At 50.1% G+C, this 20334-nt stretch overlaps 1 protein-coding gene across 2 annotated transcripts in view; it reads left to right on the top strand.

Moving 5' to 3' along the window:
* The first annotated feature begins 14538 nt into the window (after positions 1 to 14538).
* The window catches only part of ATOH8 (atonal bHLH transcription factor 8), a 56197-nt gene continuing 50401 nt past the window's right edge, over positions 14539 to 20334 (top strand). For both annotated transcript variants that reach the window (XM_088454288.1, XM_088454287.1), the window contains exon 1: positions 14539 to 15358. In XM_088454288.1, the coding sequence (XP_088310414.1) occupies positions 14870 to 15358 (489 nt within the window). In that variant the 5' untranslated portion in view covers positions 14539 to 14869. The remainder of the gene's footprint in view (positions 15359 to 20334) is intronic.

Genomic DNA, 20334 nt, shown 5'->3' with positions numbered 1-20334 from the left:
GCATCTCTCTATCACATCTCTGCATCTCTCTATCACATCCCTGCATCTCTCTGTCACAGCCCTGCATCTCTATCACATCTCTGCATCTCTCTATCACAGATCTTCTTTCTATCACAGCCCTGCATCTCTCTATCACAGATCTTCTTTCTATCACAGCCCTGCATCTCTCTATCACAGCTGCATCTCTCCATCACAGCCCTGCATCTCTCTATCACAGCCCTGCATCTCTCTATCACAGCTCTGCATCTCTCTATCACAGCCCTGCATCTCTCTATCACATCCCTGCATCTCTCTACCACAGCCCTGCATCTCTCTATCACAGCTCCGCATCTCTCTACCACAGCCCTGCATCTCTCTGTCACAGCCCTGCATCTCTCTGTCACAGCCCTACTTCTCTCTGTCACAGCCCTGCATCTCTCTATCACAGCTCTGCATCTGTCTATCACAGCCTGTCACAGCCCTGCATCTCTCTATCACAGCCCTGCATCTCCATCACAGATCTACTTCTCTCTATCACAGCCCTGCATCTCTCTATCACATCCCTGCATCTCTCTATCACAGCCGTGCATCTCTATCACATCCCTGCATCTCTCTATCACAGCCCTGCATCTCTCTATCACAGCCCTGCATCTCTATCACACCTCTGCATCTCTTTATCACAGCCCTGCATCTCTCTATCACAGCCCTGCATCTCTCTATCACAGCCCTGCATCTCTATCACACCTCTGCATCTCTCTATCACAGCCCTGCATCTCTCTATCACAGCCCTGCATTTCTCTATCACAGCCCTGCATCTCTATCACACCTCTGCATCTCTCTATCACAGCCCTGCATCTCTCTATCACAGCCCTGCATCTCTCTATAACAGCCCTGCATCTCTATCACACCTCTGCATCTCTCTATCACAGCCCTGCATCTCTCTATCACAGCCCTGCATCTCTCCAATCACAGCCCTGCATCTCTCTATCACAGCTCAACATCTCTATTGCATGCCTGCATCTCTCCAATCACAGCTCTGCATCTCTATCACAGCCCTGCATCTCTCTATCACAGCTCTGCATCTCTATTGCAGCCCCGCATCTCTCTGTCACATCCCTGCATCTCTCTGTCACAGTCCTGCATCTCTCTGTCACAGCCCTGCATCTCTCTATCACAGCTGCATCTCTCTATCACAGCCCTGCATCTCTCTATCACAGCCCTGCATCTCTCTATCACAGCTCTGCATCTCTCTATCACAGCCCTGCATCTCTCTATCACAGCCCTGCATCTCTCTATCACAGCCCTGCATCTCTCTATCACAGCCCTGCATCTCTATCACACCTCTGCATCTCTCTATCACAGCCCTGCATCTCTCTATCACAGCCCTGCATTTCACTATCACAGCCCTGCATCTCTATCACACCTCTGCATCTCTCTATCACAGCCCTGCATCTCTCTATCACAGCCCTGCATCTCTCTATCACAGCCCTGCATCTCTATCACACCTCTGCATCTCTCTATCACAGCCCTGCATCTCTCCAATCACAGCTCTGCATCTCTCCAATCACAGCCCTGCATCTCTCTGTCACAGCCCTGCATCTCTCTATCACAGCCCTGCATCTCTCTATCACACCTCAACATCTCTATTGCAGCCCTGCATCTCTCCAATCACAGCTCTGCATCTCTCCAATCACAGCCCTGCATCTCTCTGTCACAGCCCTGCATCTCTCTGTCACAGCCCTGCATCTCTCTGTCACAGCCCTGCATCTCTCTGTCTCATCCCTGTATCTCTCTGTCACAGCCCTGCATCTCTCTGTCACAGCTCTGCATCTCTCTGTCACAGCCCTGCATCTCTCGTATCACAGCCCTGCATCTCTCTGTCACAGCCCTGCATCTCTCTGTCACAGCCCTGCATCTCTCTGTCACAGCCCTGCATCTCTCGTATCACAGCTCTGCATCTCTCTGTCACAGCCCTGCATCTCTCTGTCACAGCTCTGCATCTCTCTGTCACAGCCTTGCATCTCTTTGTCACAGCCCTGCATCTCTCTGTCACAGCCCTGCATCTCTCTGTCACAGCCCTGCATCTCTCTATCACAGCCCTGCATCTCTCTATCACAGCCCTGCATCTCTCCTATCACAGCCCTGCATCTCTCTATCACAGCCCTGCATCTCTCTGTCACAGCTCTGCATCTCTCTGTCACAGCCCTGCATCTCTCGTATCACAGCCCTGCATCTCTCTGTCACAGCCCTGCATCTCTCTGTCACAGCCCTGCATCTCTCGTATCACAGCTCTGCATCTCTCTGTCACAGCCCTGCATCTCTCTGTCACAGCTCTGCATCTCTCTGTCACAGCCTTGCATCTCTTTGTCACAGCCCTGCATCTCTCTGTCACAGCCCTGCATCTCTCTGTCACAGCCCTGCATCTCTCTATCACAGCCCTGCATCTCTGTCACACCTCTGCATCTCTCTGTCACAGCCCTGCATCTCTCCAATCACAGCCCTGCATCTCTCTGTCACAGCCCTGCATCTCTATCACAGCTCTGCATCTCTCCTATCACAGCTCTGCATCTCTCTGTCACAGCCCTGCATCTCTCTGTCACAGCCCTGCATCTCTCTGTCACAGCCCTGCATCTCTCTATCACATCCCTGCATCTCTCGCTCACAGCTCTGCATCTCTCTATCACAGCTCTGCATCTCTCGCTCACAGCCAGGCCCACCAAGAGCCGCGGCGGGCTCGGGTAACAGGGGGTGTGGCCTAATCACGGGAGGCGTGGCCACATCCCCTTCGTGGAAAGAAAAAAAGAAAAGATTTTCAGTGCTGCGCGCTGACGAGGGGTGCACTCTGAGCCCCCTCAGCCCGGCGCAAAGCCAGTGGGGCGCGATCAGTGTGATCACTCCCCCATACAGGCATAGGAGACTGCTGTGGCTGCTGCTCAGCAGCCACGAGCAGTCTCGCACTGCAGCTCAGCACATGCTGAGTGCTGGGCTGCTGTGAGTGAGGGGGGGCAGCGTGGGACACCGGCCCCCGCCAGCCCCTCAGGAAGCCCGGGCCCGGATAATTTGTACCCGCTCCTCCCCTCTCTCGGCGTCCTTGATCACACCTCTGCATCTCTCTATCACAGCCCTGCATCTCTCTCTCACAGCTCTGCATCTCTCTCTCACAGCCCTGCATCTCTCTCTCACAGCCCTGCATCTCTCTCTCACAGCTCTGCATCTCTGTATCACAGCTCTGCATCTCTCTACCACAGCCCTGCATCTCTCTATCAGGGCTGCCATCATGGGGGGACTGCCGGGCCTCCAGTCCCGGGCCCGGAGGGAGAGGGGGCCCGAGTGGCATCGGCGAGAAATGCACGGGCGGCAGGAAGAAATAGGCTGAACATCAGCGCCGCACGGCAGAGACATTTCAAATATGGAGCCGACTGCAAGCTAAACACAGCTCGCGGAACGGCAGCCAATCAGGAGCGGCCGCTCCTGATTGACTGCCGTTCCTCGAGCTGTGATTGGCTCACGGCCGGCTACATATTTCAAATGCCTCTGCCGTGCTGATGCGCTTTCTACCTGCCAGTGCCTGCAGCCCACGCTGCTTTGGTGGTGGGCATCGGCCGTTCCAGAGACACCGCTGGGGTCAGTCTCCCTCAAAGAGAACTCGGGTGCTCCAAAGTCTCCGTTCACTGCTGGCAGACTGAGCTACGTAAAGGTGAGGTGGGACTCCCTGCTCCTGATTACAAGATACTACTGACCTGACTGTATGATGGTTCTGGTGCTAAAGGACCCTCATATGAAGGCCCTAGCTTTCCCACTTTGATATTCAGGTTTCCACTTATTACCACCAGCTGGTTACTGGGAGCACACAGGAAAGTTCGTTTTTTCTTTCTTTCCTAAGCAGAATATGTTAATTAAAATGCAAACACAGTTACAATAGGTATATTAGAACAGGAATGTGTATTTCATACATTGTATTAGATTTTCTATGCACATTTATGTGGATATTGTTGCATTGCATAAGAATCACCTATGCAGCTGTGATGTGGAATCACATGTTATATGGGTCTAATTTATAAACAAAAATATGGCTTTTCTCCAGCATTTTAGCTGGAGAAAGCCATACTTTTATTTTCTCTGTATTTAGTTACATTAAAAGTGTGACAAAATCACTGATTTCTCCACCTTTTAAGTTCTCCTTACCCATCCTTGCAGCCCCCAAGGGCTGTGCAGGAATGATATTTATATAGAGAGAGAAGCATTTTGTGTCCTACCTGCAGAAACTGATAAAAGCAGGAAAAAAGGCGTTACCTTCCTGCTTTTTGTCCGCAGCCCTAGCTGCCCTAGCTGACTCTGCTCCCCTGCCGACTGCCTCTCCCCCCAGGCCGGCTTGGCCGATCAGTGGCATTCAGCCAGCCAGCCTTCCCTGCAGCCCCCCAGTCCAGCCAGCCTGTCTTCCATGTCCTGCCCTGCCCCCCTGTCTTCCGTGTCCTGCCACAGTCCTGTACCCCCCCTAGTCCAGCCTGCCTGCCCTACCCCTCACCCAGTCCAGCCAACCTTCCCTGCCCTTTACCCCCCCTAGTCCAACCACCCTTCCCTAACAAGTGCCCCCACATGTCAAACTTTGATCATTTTTAAACTGGTTTGCGCACCAATTGATGCCCCAACCCAAAGTAGCTCCACCCACGTAATCCACGGCACATTATCTGCAGCATACCTCCGGGGGGGGACGGGCCCTACCTATTTTATCAGTACCGGGCCCCACAATTTCTGATGGCAGCCCTGCTCTCTATCACATACCTGCATCTCTCTATCACAGCCCTGCATCTCTCTGTCATAGTAGCCTATTCATTAAACCTAAAAATTCTCTAGAGATAATTAGCTTTAGAACTCTCATGGAGTTCTAGCTAATTATAGGTGGAATTCATCATTCCACCTCTCCATAAGTATCTATTCCGAAAAGCTGTCATTTTTGCGATGACAGCTTTTCGGGAAATAGATACTTTTCCCTGCCTACACTACCTTATCGCATCTGGAAACAGTGCTGCGCATGCGCTGTTACATCTGTAAAACCAGCGCATGCGCAGCACTGCCTACAGATGCGTTAAGTTTGTGTACCCCCCCCGACCCCCCTCCGCTCACCTGCCCCCCCCGACTTACCTGTCCGTGCAGCAGCCTCCGGCTCCGTCCTGCTGGTCTGTCATGTGGTTTCCCAGCAGACCACATGACAGATTAGAAGAAAAAAAAACTTATTTTTTTTTCTAAACTTTCTTGTGCTCTGCTGGGGAGCACACATGTCCGTCCAGCCTCCGGAGCCTGAGGGCGGAGCAGAGCGCCGGAGGGACCCATCGGGGGACCTGCACACGCGGATACAGGTAAGTCGATTCTGCTATTCGCCACCTCACAGTGGCGAATAATAACTGCATCAAATTCCGAAAATTGATAATTTTCGGAATTTGATGAATACCACAATTTCCACATCCCCATACTAATGTACTATTGTATGGGGAGTGTGGAAATTAACGCAGGGGAACTTAGCAAGGAGATATCTGTGATATCTCCTGTGCTAAGTCTGTTCATGAATACCAAAATAACGTTATTTAAGGAAAATGTCCTTAAAAACGTTATTTTAGTGTTGATGAATAGGCCCCATAGCCCTGCATCTCTCTGTCACAGCCCTGCATCTCTCTGTCACAGCTCTGCATCTCTCTATCACAGCCCTGCATCTCTCTATCACATCCCTGCATCTCTCTATCACAGCTCTGCATCTCTCTATCACAGCCCTGCATCTCTCTCTATCACAGCCCTGCATCTCTCTCTATCACATCCCTGCATCTCTCTATCACAGCCCTGCATCTCTCTGTCACATCCCTGCATCTCTCTCTATCACAGCCCTGCATCTCTCTATCACAGCTCTGCATCTCTCTATCACAGCCCTGCATCTCTCTGTCACATCCCTGCATCTCTCTCTATCACAGCCCTGCATCTCTCTCTATCACAGCCCTGCATCTCTCTATCACAGCTCTGCATCTCTCTATCACAGCCCTGCATCTCTCTCTATCACAGCCCTGCATCTCTCTATCACAGCTCTGCATCTCTCTATCACAGCCCTGCATCTCTCTATCACAGCTCTGCATCTCTCTCTATCACAGCTCTGCATCTCTCTATCACAGCCCTGCATCTCTCTGTCACAGCCCAGCATCTCTCCTATCACAGCCCTGCATCTCTCTATCACAGCTCAACATCTCTTTATTGTAGCTGCTTCTCAAGGCTGTGTATCTTGTATCTCAGCTCTGCATCTCTTTATCTGAACTCTGATGATATATTATGCACAGACGCCCACCTCTGGTGCCTCACCTTTGCTGCTTGTATCTCTTTATTTATCACAGCTCTGTATCTCTTTATCATAGCTCTGCATCTCTTTATCATAGCTCTGCATTTCTTTAATACAGCTCTGCATCTCTATCACAGCTCTGCATCTCTATCACAACTCTGCATCTGTAACACAGCCCTGCATCTCTTTATTTCAACTCTGATGATGTCTTGTGCCCATCTCTGGCACCTCACATTTGTTGCTTGCATACAAAGGATGGAACATCGGAAACATTGTTTGCACATCGAATATCTGAGCAACCCGGGGGTCATTCAGACCCACTCGCGAGCGGCAGTACGCTCGCAAGTGGGTCGATGTTCCCCACTGCGCATGCGCACGACGGAGGGAGCACCGTTGTGCACATGCGCGAGACCCGGGGAGCGACGGGCTTCCCATCGCTCCGGGTCTCGCGCCAAAGGGGGTGTGCTGTCGATGTTGTCCATGGGAACGCCTACAGTCTGAAGCCGGCCCCACTGACATCACTAGTGATGTCAGTGGGAGTGATTTTGGCTCTGGGCTAGCGGCAGCGAGACCCTACCGCAGGGTCTCCGTCGCAAGTCCAATGGTCGCGATGGTCAAGACCATCGCGCCCATCTTTTTGGCCGCTCGCATATGCTGTGGGTGGTCACCCACAGCTATGCGAGCGGCCAGGAGGCCGCTCCATTTTCATGGAGGAGGGCCCTGATTCAGAGCGATCGCTCTGGTCAGAGCATCCGGCTCTGAATCAGGCCCCTTTTCTTTATCACAACTCTCACAGCTCTGCGTCTATCACAACTCTCACAGCCCCGCATCTCTCTATCACAGCCCCGCGTCTCTCTATCACAGCCCTGCGTCTCTCTACTACAGCCCTGCATCTCTCTATCACAGCCCTGCATCTCTCTACTACAGCCCCGCATCTCTCTATCACAGCCCTGCATCTCTCTATCACAGCCCTGCATCTCTCTATCACAGCCCCGCATCTCTCTATCACAGCCCCGCATCTCTCTATCACAGCCCCGCATCTCTCTACTACAGCCCCTCATCTCTCTATCACAGCCCTGCATCTCTCTATCACATCCCTGCATCTCTCTACCACAGCCTTGCATCTCTCTACCACAGCCTTGCATCTCTCTACCGCAGCCCCGCATCTCTCTGTCGCAGCCCCGCATCTCTCTGTCGCAGCCCCGCATCTCTCTGTCGCAGCCCCGCATCTGTCACATCCCCGCATCTCTCTGTCACAGCCCTGCATCTCTGTGTCACAGCCCTGCATCTCTCTATCACAGCCCTGCATCTCTCTATCACAGCCCCGCATCTCTCCTATTACAGCCCCGCGTCTCTCTGTCACAGCCCCGCGTCTCTCTAGCACAGCCCCGCGTCTCTCTGTCACATCCCCGCATCTCTCCTATCACAGCCCTGCATCTCTCTATCACAGCCCTGCATCTCTCTATCACAGCCCTGCATCTCTCTGTCACAGCCCTGCATCTCTCCTATCACAGCCCCGCATCTCTCTGTCACAGCCCCGCATCTCTCCTATCACAGCCCCGCATCTCTGTCACAGCCCCGCGTCTCTCTAGCACAGCCCTGCATCTCTCTATCACAGCTCTGCATCTCTCTATCACAGCCCTGCATCTCTCTATCACAGCTCTGCATCTCTCTCTATCACAGCCCTGCATCTCTCTATCACACCTCTGCATCTCTCTCTATCACATCCCTGCATCTCTCTGTCACAGCTCTGCATCTCTCTCTCACAGCCCTGCATCTCACTCTCACAGCCCTGCATCTCTCTATCACAGCTCTGCATCTCTCTATATCACAGCCCTGCATCTCTCTATCACAGCCCTGCATCTCTCTATCACAGCTCTGCATCTCTCTATCACATCCCCGCATCTCCCTATCACAGCCCCGCATCTCTCTATCACAGCCCCGCATCTCTCTATCACAGCCCCGCATCTCTCTATCACAGCCCCGCATCTCTCTATCACAGCCCTGCATCTCTCTATCACAGCTCTGCATCTCTCTATCACAGCCCCGCATCTCTCTATCACAGCCCCGCATCTCTCCTATTACAGCCCCGCATCTCTCTGTCACAGCCCCGCGTCTCTCTAGCACAGCCCCGCGTCTCTCTGTCACATCCCCGCATCTCTCCTATCACAGCCCTGCATCTCTCTATCACAGCCCTGCATCTCTCTATCACAGCCCTGCATCTCTCTGTCACAGCCCTGCATCTCTCCTATCACAGCACCGCATCTCTCTGTCACAGCCCCGCATCTCTGTCACAGCCCCGCGTCTCTCTAGCACAGCCCCGCGTCTCTCTAGCACAGCCCTGCGTCTTTCTATCACAGCCCTGCGTCTCTCTATCAGAGCTCTGCATCTCTCTACCACAGCCCTGCATCTCTCTATCACAGCCCTGCACCTCTCTTATACAGCCCTGCATCTCTCTTATACATCCCTGCATCTCTCTAGCACAGCCCCGCATCTCTCTACCACAGCCCCGCACCTCTCTTATACAGCCCCGCATCTCTCTAGCACAGCCCCGTGTCTCCCTGCCACAGCCCTACAACACTTTGGGGGCTCATCTGCTTCCTCAGCCCTCCCTCACAGGACATCACCCCTCTTTCTTCTATTATGGGACTTTTGTATATGCAGACTCCACCCCACCCCCCTTTAGTCTTAATGTGAGGTCTTATTCCTTTTCTCCTTAATTGGACTCAAGCCTCCTTAACATGGGCGATTCTCCCCTCTTCATATATGGGCTCTTTGCCCGTGCTTTGTGTGGCATTTCCCTCTTGCAGCATTATTGGGGCTGACTCCCCACAACATCGAGCGGACATTGGTCGCATCGGATTTCTGTCCAACATTATGGTTGCTCTGGATTTCCGGCACTTCCTGGCACCAACAGGTTTTGCAACCTTCGATGGTCTATGACCCATGGCAAGTGGTTTTGCCATCGATGGTGGACCACAGATGTGGAAGAACATCGGCGGCGTATCCCATGTCTGAGGTCTGCGCATGCACAGCACTCAGCCATCGAATGCTCAACCATTGATGGCTTTCCGCTAATGAAAAACCATTGACTAATGACCATTACTATCGTTATGACAGTCCATCTATGATAGGGCAAATCACACCGAGCTGTATCACTCCACCCCTCCCCAATGCCAATGTTTTTTGGAAATGGAGCGATTTTTTACCACTACGCATGTGTCAAAAACATTACCGTAATGGCACGCAGAGATTCCTTATTCGCAGTGTGAGTGACAGGTAGGGAGCATTTGGGGGAGGCCACGGAGAGTGACGGCTAAAAACGCAGAGGTGTCTCGACTGTTTCGGGGGCGTGTCACATCCTGCGTCTGCAATCCCGTACGCAGGAAACATGGCTGTGGCGTCTCAGGTACAGTGGACAATCTGAGTGTCCATAGACTCTTTCAAATCAAGGAGTCGATGTTTAGATGCTGCGTATGTGTACGCAGTTGCGGACAGCTGCGCTGGCTCAGGTGTGCGTCTAGGTACATGGGCGCAAACCCTGGCCTTCAGCACTCAGAAATCAGGCAGAGGCTTGGGGGAACGCCGTGCGGGATCACAGGACCTGTTCAGCACATGCGCAGACCACTTACCATCGCTGATGTGCGCTAAACATCGGGTTTGCCTACATCTCTGGATCCGGACCACTGTCACAAGAGGGTGTTACAGTATAAAATAGAGCCTACGTGTTAATTATCCCTCTTGTGTAAACTATTATCAATTGAATAGCAACCTCAATATCTACATATTTATTCCGTATGTATTAACAGCACAGCACCTTTTCTCTAACACTGTTTTCTCTATAGCACGGGGTAAGTTATAGTTCCTACCATTGGTACATACTATATAAAGCATATATTTACAAGGAGAATTTAATTGGCTGTCTCCCTGCATTTATTTAACATCTAGGAGTCCCCTGTTATTTTACAGAAGATGAATATTTGTGGCCTGCTGACAGTTTTACGTGTAGATTGTGTATTTGCTTCTAAATGAAATAAACAAGCCTTACGGAACAGGCCTTTAAATTCTTCTTTACAAATCAACATATCAAAATGTGATATGACTGAGGATTTTGCGGCTGTGCATGATCCATCCCCTGCTGCCCCCTACTGGTGAATTTGCCATTAGACGACTCATGGTTGCCAAGCCTTATCACTCACCACTTTCATATTAAATACAGCAGCCCACCCCTTCATTCAGCTTTTCAGAAGTCTGTTTCTCAGGCAACAGCTGAATACAGACATCATGGCCAGGCAACACTTCTCTGCCTGTTCCTTATCCTGTCTCTGCAAGCTCCTGGGACCAGACTTCACCTTCTAGATGACTTTATCATGCCCATACAGTCATTATTTCTCCTGCCCTTTGCATGCTGAGGGTGGAACTGATAACCATATTCATTACTAGCTGTTGCTAACATAAGTGATATGTTTGTAATAAAGCATATTTCACATTGATTTAATGATGGCAATCAAACGATGATGAACAAACATCGATGGTTAATCACCAATGGCCGATGGTTTTGCCATTGATGGCAGTTATCCATTGGTTCACCATCATCAATGGACAGAGCCAAACATAGGCCCTGATTCAGAGCTGGACGCTCTGACCAGAGCGCTCGCTCTGAATCAGGGCCCACCTCCATAAATATGGAGCGTCCTCCTGGACGCTCGTATAGCTGTGGGTCACCACCCACAGCATATACGAGCGTGCAGGATGATGGTCGCAATGGTCTTGACCATCGCGACCATCGCCACTGCGAGCAGAAGCCTGCGGTTGAGTTTCTCAACCGCAAGGCCAGGAGTGATTTTGGCTCTATCGGAGCCAAAATCACTCCCACTGACATCACTAGTGATGTCAGTGGGGCCGGCTTCTGACGGGAGGCATTCCGTTGGGAACGCCGTCTGTCTGGCAGGTACGCCCCCGGCACGCCCACCAAAGGGGGCATGCTGTCAATCAACATCGACAGCACGCCCCCTTTGATCAGACACTACGAGCGAAGGAAAGTCCTTCACTCGTCGCGTCTCGCGCATGCGCTCGACGGAGCTCCCTCCGTCGTGTGCATGCGCTGTGCAGACCATCGACCCACTTGCGAGCGGACAGCCACTCGCGAGTGGGTCTGAATCAGGGCCTTCGTTTTTTTTTTTCTTTTCCCCCTTCCATGTGCCAGGACACGGAGCTTAGCTTCAGCCCCCGACATGACCTGTGAAGCTCCGCCCACACTCCCTGATTGGCCCACTGTCCGTCCAGTATTAAAACAGGGTTGACCATTGGTGGATGAAACCATTGATGGTTCACAGCCGATGGTTTCATACCATCGATGTCATCCACCAATGGTACCATCGATGGGTAAACTACCGATGGCCATCCCTACATTGATTTATTAGTGCAGGTTGTGTCTTCTTGTTTTTCATTGACTGCCTGCATATAGATTGTAATGTTCACCCTTATACATATGCTCCCAGGTCGTGCGTGTGTATATATATATATTATATATATATATATATATATATATATATTGTCTTCATGCTGCTGGGACTCGATTACTGACACTCCAAATAATTTTGCTAAAACTCTACAATTAACATGGAGTCTAAGTGAGGTTCATAGGATGTTTGTCCAAAAATACATGCCCACCCTCCACGTCAAGGTTGCACGTGGTGTTAATAAGCTGGACCGAAGCAAGTTACCAGACATGGTTAAAACAAATGTAAGCAAATTATTCTAGATCATTTCCAAACCTAGAAACTGTGGTCATGTCACTTGGATGAGATATTACATCCTACACCCCAACTGTACCTATATTTAAAAAAGTTTTGTAATTGCTACTCTAGATGGACGACAATATGCTAGCCTGGCCGTGTCTTCTACATGTATAAATGTATAGTTGGACAACACTATTTTCTGGGTCAGCAGTCTAAATATACATATTTGGATATGTAGGTGCAGATCACCCCCAATGTAGCACTGTTGCTGTCACTAGCCTAAGCCTTGTCTTTGCATGGCATTTTTCAGTTATAGAGGAAAGGGGGCACACCCATTTTTAAAAGTTGTCACCTGTGCGTGGCTTAATGCATATTGGTGTAGATGAATTAGTTCTAGCAAGCTCAACTCTTCCTGAATGATATATTAATGAGCACATTGGCCAGGATGAGAGGTCTTTTCTCTCCTTCCCCCATTCCCAACACTTACCCCGGGCCATTTTTCTGTAGTGCCTTCTCCCACTGTGCATGTCTGGTTCGGGGCAGGCCTTGTAGAAATATTATATTAACTACTAATTGGAGAGAGAGAGAGAGAAAGGGATGCATGAGTGGACCGCTCATATATATATATACATACACACCAGCGTCTCTGCAGTTGTGTATGAATTTGCAGACGCTCCCTTGGGCACACCCAGTAAGCGGTGCCTGCATTTTTTGTACCTACCTTCCATTAACCTCCCTCAAACGCTGACTACATGTTATTCGTTTTGTGAAAAATACCCTTGTTGGGAGGGCTATATATAAATGTAAGGGGAAAGGTACATACGAAATGACTTGTCTGGCAGATAAGGGGTGGACTTCTCAGGCACAGTGATATCGCGTGTGTACATATGTAAAAGGGTATATATGGGTGTGTATATATGTATATAAACACATGTATGGCAGATGGTGTGCATGTGGTAGGGAATATAGATTGTAAGCTCTACTGGAGCAGGTACTGATGTGAATGGCCAAATATTGATATAATGTGTATATATGGGTGTATATATAGATATACCTGTCTGGCAGATAAGGGGTGGGCTCCTCAGACACAGTGATATTATGTGTGTATATGGGTATATACATGTATATGTGTGTATATATAGATATAGATGTCTGGCAGATAAGTGGTGGACTTCTCAGGCACGGTGATATCATGTGTGTATATGGGTATATACATGTATATGTGTGTATATATAGATATAGATGTCTGGCAGATAAGTGGTGGACTTCTCAGGCACGGTGATATCATGTGTGTGTATATAGGTATATACGGGTGTATATATGTATGTGGGTGCAGAGCCGTAGCTAGACTTTTGGTGCCCTGTGCCAGAAAGAGCATTGGCGCCCCCTCATTTTTCAAAGGGACATAATGCACCCAAAAAAGGGGAATGGCCTCATGGGGAAGGGCCAGGGAAGAGATAGGGGAGGCCAGAAGATGCTGGGGATGAAATAACAGGAACAAGTGAGAATGATAATAAACAGAAATATGACAGGCCCACACAGCGCCCCCTGCCCTGTGGTGCCCTGTCCGTTGGCACCGGCCGCACTACCTTCGCTACGGCCCTGTATGGGTGTATTTATAGATAAGGGGTGGGCTCCTCAGGCACAGTGATATCATGTGTGTATGTATGTGTATACAGGTATATAATATATATGTATATGGGTGTATTTATAGATAAGGGGTGGGCTCCTCAGGCACAGTGATATCATGTGTGTATGTATGTGTATACAGGTATATAATATATATGTATATAGGTGTATTTATAGATAAGGGGTGGGCTCCTCAGGCACAGTGATATCATGTGTGTATGTATGTGTATACAGGTATATAATATATATGTATATGGGTGTATTTATAGATAAGGGGTGGGCTCCTCAGGCACAGTGATATCATGTGTGTATGTATGTGTATACAGGTATATAATATATATGTATATAGGTGTATATATATATATATATATATATGGGTGTATTTATAGATAAGGGGTGGGCTCCTCAGGCACAGTGATATCATGTGTGTGTATATAGGTATATGTGTGTATATAGGTGTGTATATATATATATATATGTATATGGGTGTATATATAGATAAAGGGTGAGCTCCTCAGGCACAGTGATATCATGTGTGTGTATATAGGTATATGTGTGTATATAGGTGTATATATATATATATATATATATGTATATGGGTGTATATATAGATAAGGGGTGGGCTCCTCAGGCACAGTGATATCATGTGTGTGTATATAGGTGTATATATATATATGTATATGGGTGTATATATAGATAAGGGGTGGGCTCCTCAGGCACAGTGATATCATGTGTGTGTATATAGGTGTATATATATATATATATGTATATGGGTGTATATATAGATAAGGGGTGGGCTCCTCAGGCACAGTGATATCATGTGTCCTTTTCATCTCTCCTTTTCTTATCCTGGGATTCCTCAGCCCCGGAGGAGGCAGCAGCAGCTTATTCGGAGGGCAGCAGACAGGCGGTGCAGCTGTTTGGGGAGCAGGGGGGTGAGGAGGATAAAGGCTGCTCCTGCTCTGTGTGGCACCGGCGGCGGCCGCTGGAGGAGACTTGGCTGTGTGTGCGGCAGGACAGGAGTAGTCTCCCTGCTGCCGGCGGCTGGCTGACTGATCTCACTAACAGGGGCTTCTGTGTAAGCTGAGGCTAAACAAACACAGATGGGGCTCAGTGTGCACTCAGCAGCAATGCTCAGCTGCAGGAGGGACAGGCAGCAGCAGCAGCACTGACACTCTGACCATTGCACAGCTGCACACTGGACATGAGGAGTCCTCAGGTGCTGGAGGGGCCCCACTGGAAGGGCCACTGCATCCAGGGCATCCCTGCTGTTGGCATCAGGAAGAGGAAGAGCAGGGAGGGCATCCAGCAAAGTTTCACAGTGGACCTGAAAGTGGAGGAAGGGGGGAAGGGGACTGAGCAGGACCAGGCTCCGGGAGCTGGGCTGATGGACAGGGGGGCTGCTGAGGATGCCCTGGACCTGAGGAGTGGCAGCCTGCAGGGGAAGAAGGGGTTACTGCCCTATGGGGGGGAGCAGAGAACTGTACTGTGCCAGCTACCCCCAGAGACCTCCTACTTGTCAGTCTCACAAGTGACAGACCCCTGTGCATCGCCCAGGAGACGCATGGGGGAGACTGCAGGCGGCTCATCAGAGATCAAAGCCATCCAGCAGACCAGGAGACTACTGGCCAATGCCAGGGAGAGATCCAGGGTGCACACCATCAGCGCAGCCTTCGAGGCTCTCAGGAAGCAGGTACAGAGGGTCCCCTTGTCTCACCTTGTGTCACATGGTGTGTGTGTGTGTGTGTGTGTGTGTGTGTGTGTGTGTGTGTGTGTGTGTGTGTGTGTCACATGCTGTGTGTGTGTGTGTGTGTGTGTGTGTGTGTCACATGCTGTGTGTGTGTGTGTGTGTGTGTGTGTGTGTGTGTGTGTGTGTGTGTGTGTGTGTGTGCGCGCGCGCCAATGGGCACTACAGATAAAATGTGCCAACAGTGTAGGATATGCCAGCCATATTTTTAGAAATGCCACGCACTGCCTCTAGCAGTTTGCTGAACTGATGGGTAACACCTGGCATAGACTGGCATTTGTTTGCACTAGGTTAAAGATGCTGTTCTCAGGTGCATTTAGTTAAATACTGTCCTGCCATGTATGCCAGTATATACACAGACATGCCATACCATGCCCTCTGACCCTTTGCTGTAGCACTGCATGGGTATGAGAAGCAGAACACTCAGCACAAATTGATATCAAGGTGATTATGTAGAAGAAAGTTGAAAGGCCAGTAGTCACCTGTCATTGCTGGGCATGACTTGAAACTAATGCCAGTCTCATTTGTGTGTAAAGAATAGTTTTTGTTGTGAAAAACCTTTTGATAAGCATGCTGTGACTTGTAGTTTTACTATGGCAGGCCAGCATCAGCTTGCCTACTTTTGGTATAGAGGAAGACAGGTGGGATGAAATAGCAGGACAGCCAATCATTTTATAACTGCTGAGTTGCTTTTAATTAGTATCAATGTAACGTCCGGTTCCTGTAGAGTAATAATGGATGACATAGTTACCTCACAACGAGGTCAGCAAAGGTTCCAGGTCACCTCGCAAGCTACACTTAAATGAGGTGGAAGCCCCCTCTACTGCATTGCACCTTTACCTTGATTGGCTTAAGCCCTAATGTAACATGATTGGCTCACAACCTACCATAAGGATGCTCTCTCCAGCCAGGTACGCTTCTGCCGAGTCACATGGCCAATTACGATACATATTGCCACGCAGCCTTGGGTTTTCCATAATCTTCAACTATGATTTTGAATGTTGTAAATGCTATATGTCTAAAAAAAAGGGGCATTACTGTGTTAACCCTCCCATCCCGAACCTACCTCATTATCAGGACAAGACTCCTTCTTTTCCGCAGTAATACAGGGAGTCATTGGCTACTGTGTTTGGGGGAAGGTCCAGCAATGGGGGTCCACCATCCTATCGCCCCCACTCTCCTGCGCATACGTGGGAAATGGGGTTTAACTGCACATGAATCGGGCCAAAAATGCTTAAAAGAGCCCCCCCTGTGCTGTTTTCAGCATGCGGAGGAGCATCATTGCAAAGCCCCACTTACCTACAGCCCACACAGCTATTGCACACCCTTCAGTGGCAGGAATCCCATATGGTTTAGAAAGACACAGTCTATTTGGGATGTAGTTATGATCCCGGCTGTTGGGATGCCGGTGCTGAGAATGCCGGCGCCGGACTCCCGACACCAGTCAGAGTCCCGGCAACAGCATCCTGACCACCGGCATCCCTATGGCAAGTATTGGGCTTAGCTGGAGGGTTAGGGTTGGGCTGCAGGGGGGAGGGTTAGGTTTAGGCTGTGGAAGGGGGTAAGGCTTAGGCTGCGGGAAAGGTACAGGTAGGGTTAACCTAATTACCGGCAGGTCTCACAAGTGTAACCCAGTCGGGTTGCCAGCGTTGGGATTCTGAACATCCCGTCCCAACTTATCCATTTCATAAGGTTTGAAAAGACAGGATTGGTCTCGCAACCGCCAATACGCACACAATCGGCTGATTGTTGCGTACTGTGTATGCGTCGCAGGGCGCGAACCAGCCACTGCGATCGCAGATCCATCGCAGAGCGATTGACAGGAAGTGCCGTTTGTGGGTGGGGACAGGGGGTGGTCGGCGAAACGCAGGCGTGCCCGTTGCGCTTGAACGCCATTGCATTGGCGTGCATAAATTACCCACTGCAATGCCTTACGCAGCTTGAAGCCTTGTAGCATGCGACGAGGTTAGCAATTCCTGAGTAAGGTCAGAGCTTCAGCAAGTGTGCGTGAGGCTACTCGATTTTTACCGATGGTTTTGCAGTATTGCTAAACATTACGGATGTGTGTAAGGTAAGGTGGGCGTCCTTATGTTGTGCTGCGGTGGCATAGCGATTGCAATGGATTAGCATACTAGCGCAGTGAAACTGCGTGCGTAATCGCTATTGCATTCGCAGCAATTGGTATTGAATTCTACTCACAGTCCTATGATGTTATCTGTGATCATTTCTGTTCTGTAATTTCCTTTTCTGATGAATTCAGAAATTCGGTTTGATTGGAAATAGCTCAGATCACTGACTTCCGCAGTAGAACAAAATGTACAGCTCTAACATTTGGAAGGTTCCTCTGATGACGTGTTAGGCACTGGCAACATTCTGGTGAATGGAAAGGGATTCCCAGTGCAGATTGCCAACTTTAATAAGTAACCTCCCCACCACACAAGACCGCAACTAACCAACACATTTGCAGAGCAGATTTCAAGCTCCCGCCGGTAACTTTATGCTCTGCTCGGTGGAGGAGTGGTAACACAAATCATACAGTACCTTGGGTAGCATTATCTGCATTTCTGTGAATGGGGATTACAAACCCTTTTCTGGAATTCTGCTTAGTGCAAGAGAGCTTTGATCTAATTGACAGCTCAATATATTGATATTGGTGCAAATTTACTACCCTACACATCCTTTCATCCTCCTTTATACTATGATTGAAGATGAGCGTTTCCTTTTCACAGCCCTTTTTTACTCAATTCCTTCTTAAAGCCGCCTAATGTTTGCATATTTTATGTATACCAAATAACCACTTACATCTGTCCATGTTTCCAAAGTACCTGCTGATACGCTAACATCTGTACATTTTTATATACTAATACCTATAAATTGTTACTAAGGGCCTGAGGGCATGATTCAGACCCGCTCGCGAGCGCTGAGCGCTCGCAAGCGGGTCGATGGTGACCTAGTGCGCATGCGTACGACGGAGGGAGCTCCGTCGTGCGCATGCGAGAGACCTGCATAGCGACGGCCAAGTCATCGTTATGGGTCTCGCACCAAAGGGGGCGTGCTGTCGATGGTGAGTGACAGCACGCCCCCTTTGGTGGGCGTGCCGGGGGCATGGCTGCCAGACGGAGGCGTTCCCATGGGAACGCCTACCATCTGGGTCCGGCCCCACTGACATCACTAGTGATGTCAGTGGGAGTGATTTTGGCTCTGATAGAGCCAAAAGCACTCCAGGGCTTGCAGCAACGAGACCCTACCGCAAGGGTCTCGTCGCAAGCCCGATGGTTGCGATGGTCTTTGACCATCGCGACCATCATCATGGATGCTCGCATAAGCTGTGGGTGGTAACCCACAGCTATGCGAGCGTCCAGGAGGACGCACAAAAAAAAACAAAAACACCCTGATTCAGAGCGGGCGCTCGTTCAGAGCGTCCGGCTCTGAATCAAGCCCTGATTCTTTAGTCTCATGTAATGCAGTTGCAATTCCGTCTGCATACCTCCCAACTGTCCCATTTTGGCAGGACAGTCCCACTTTTCGCGCAGTGTCCCATGGTGGGAGGGGAGGTTGGGAGGCCCCATGATTAGCAGATTAGCAGAGCAGTTGGCGTATAGATGCTGTGCGCATGCGCGTGGCGTCTGTTCAGATGAGAGAGGGACTGGAGGCAGGACAGCAGCTCCCGGAGTGCTGGGCATGCACCCAGTGTGACAGAAACAAGGGTACATTGTGTCTCACGAGGCCACACCCCCTTTTTGGACACGCGAAACTTCAGCTCGCAAATAAGTCCCGATCACCGGATCAATAAAGTTGGGAGGTATGCGTCTTCTTACTGCGCTTGTAAGTCCCAAGCGAACATTCGCCGGTTTTCTACGCGACCACATTGCCCCCAGCCCCTCTACTTGTGAGAGTAACCGTCATCACAATCACCAGCCCGATCCTTAGGGCGGGAGATCAGACGGATCTCTAACATGCGCACAGCTCAGAATAGGACGCAACTCTGTACACCTGCTCCCGGCAAATTTATTCTACATGCAGACACTGCCTTGCCACCCAGTATTGCTCGCCCAGCTCCAAGTGATAAATGACCAAGATGTGCACAACTCAGATTCGCTCGTAAGTACTAAAAGGTGCATATGCAGCCTGCCTAGCATGCATAGGGCTCTATTCATGAAGCAGTGAAGTGTCCTTTTTAGCTGAAAACAGGGCACTTCCCTGCTTCAAGCTATTCATAGAGGAGGATCCCGCCAGAGAAGCTTATTACTTCTCCAGCGAGGCACCTGCTCCTGTGCGTATCGCATCACCATAAATTTGTTCCGTTCCTCTGCTTAGCAGTGCCTTTGCCATCTCAGGATTGGGTTAGCAGAGCCTTCGCCATCTCAGGATTGGGTTAGCAGTGCCTTCGCTATATCAGGATTGGGTTAGCAGAGCCTTCGCCATCTCAGGATTGGGTTAGCAGAGCCTTCGCCATCTCAGGATTGGGTTAGCAGTGTCTTCGCCATCTCAGGATTGGGTTAGCAGAGCCTTTGCCATCTCAGGATTGGGTTAGCAGAGCCTTCGCCATCTCAGGATTGGGTTAGCACTGCCTTTGCTATCTCAGGATTGGGTTAGCAGAGCCTTCGCCATCTCAGGATTGGGTTAGCAGTGCCTTCGCCATCTCAGGATTGGGTTAGCAGAGCCTTTGCCATCTCAGGATTGGGTTAGCAGAGCCTTCGCCATCTCAGGATTGGGTTAGCACTGCCTTCGCCATCTCAGGATTGGGTTAGCAGAGCCTTCGCCATCTCAGGATTGGGCTAGCACTGCCTTCGCCATCTCAGGATTGGGTTAGCAGTGCCTTCGCCATCTCAGGATTGGGTTTGCAGAGCCTTCGCCCTCTCAGGATTGGGTTAGCACTGCCTTTGCTATCTCAGGATTGGGTTAGCAGAGCCTTCGCCATC

The sequence above is a fragment of the Taudactylus pleione genome, unplaced genomic scaffold (genome assembly GCF_031769625.1).
Source record: "Taudactylus pleione unplaced genomic scaffold, aTauple2 ptg000611l, whole genome shotgun sequence".
NCBI lineage: Eukaryota > Metazoa > Chordata > Amphibia > Anura > Myobatrachidae > Taudactylus > Taudactylus pleione.
This window is presented reverse-complemented; position numbering and strand designations above follow the sequence as displayed.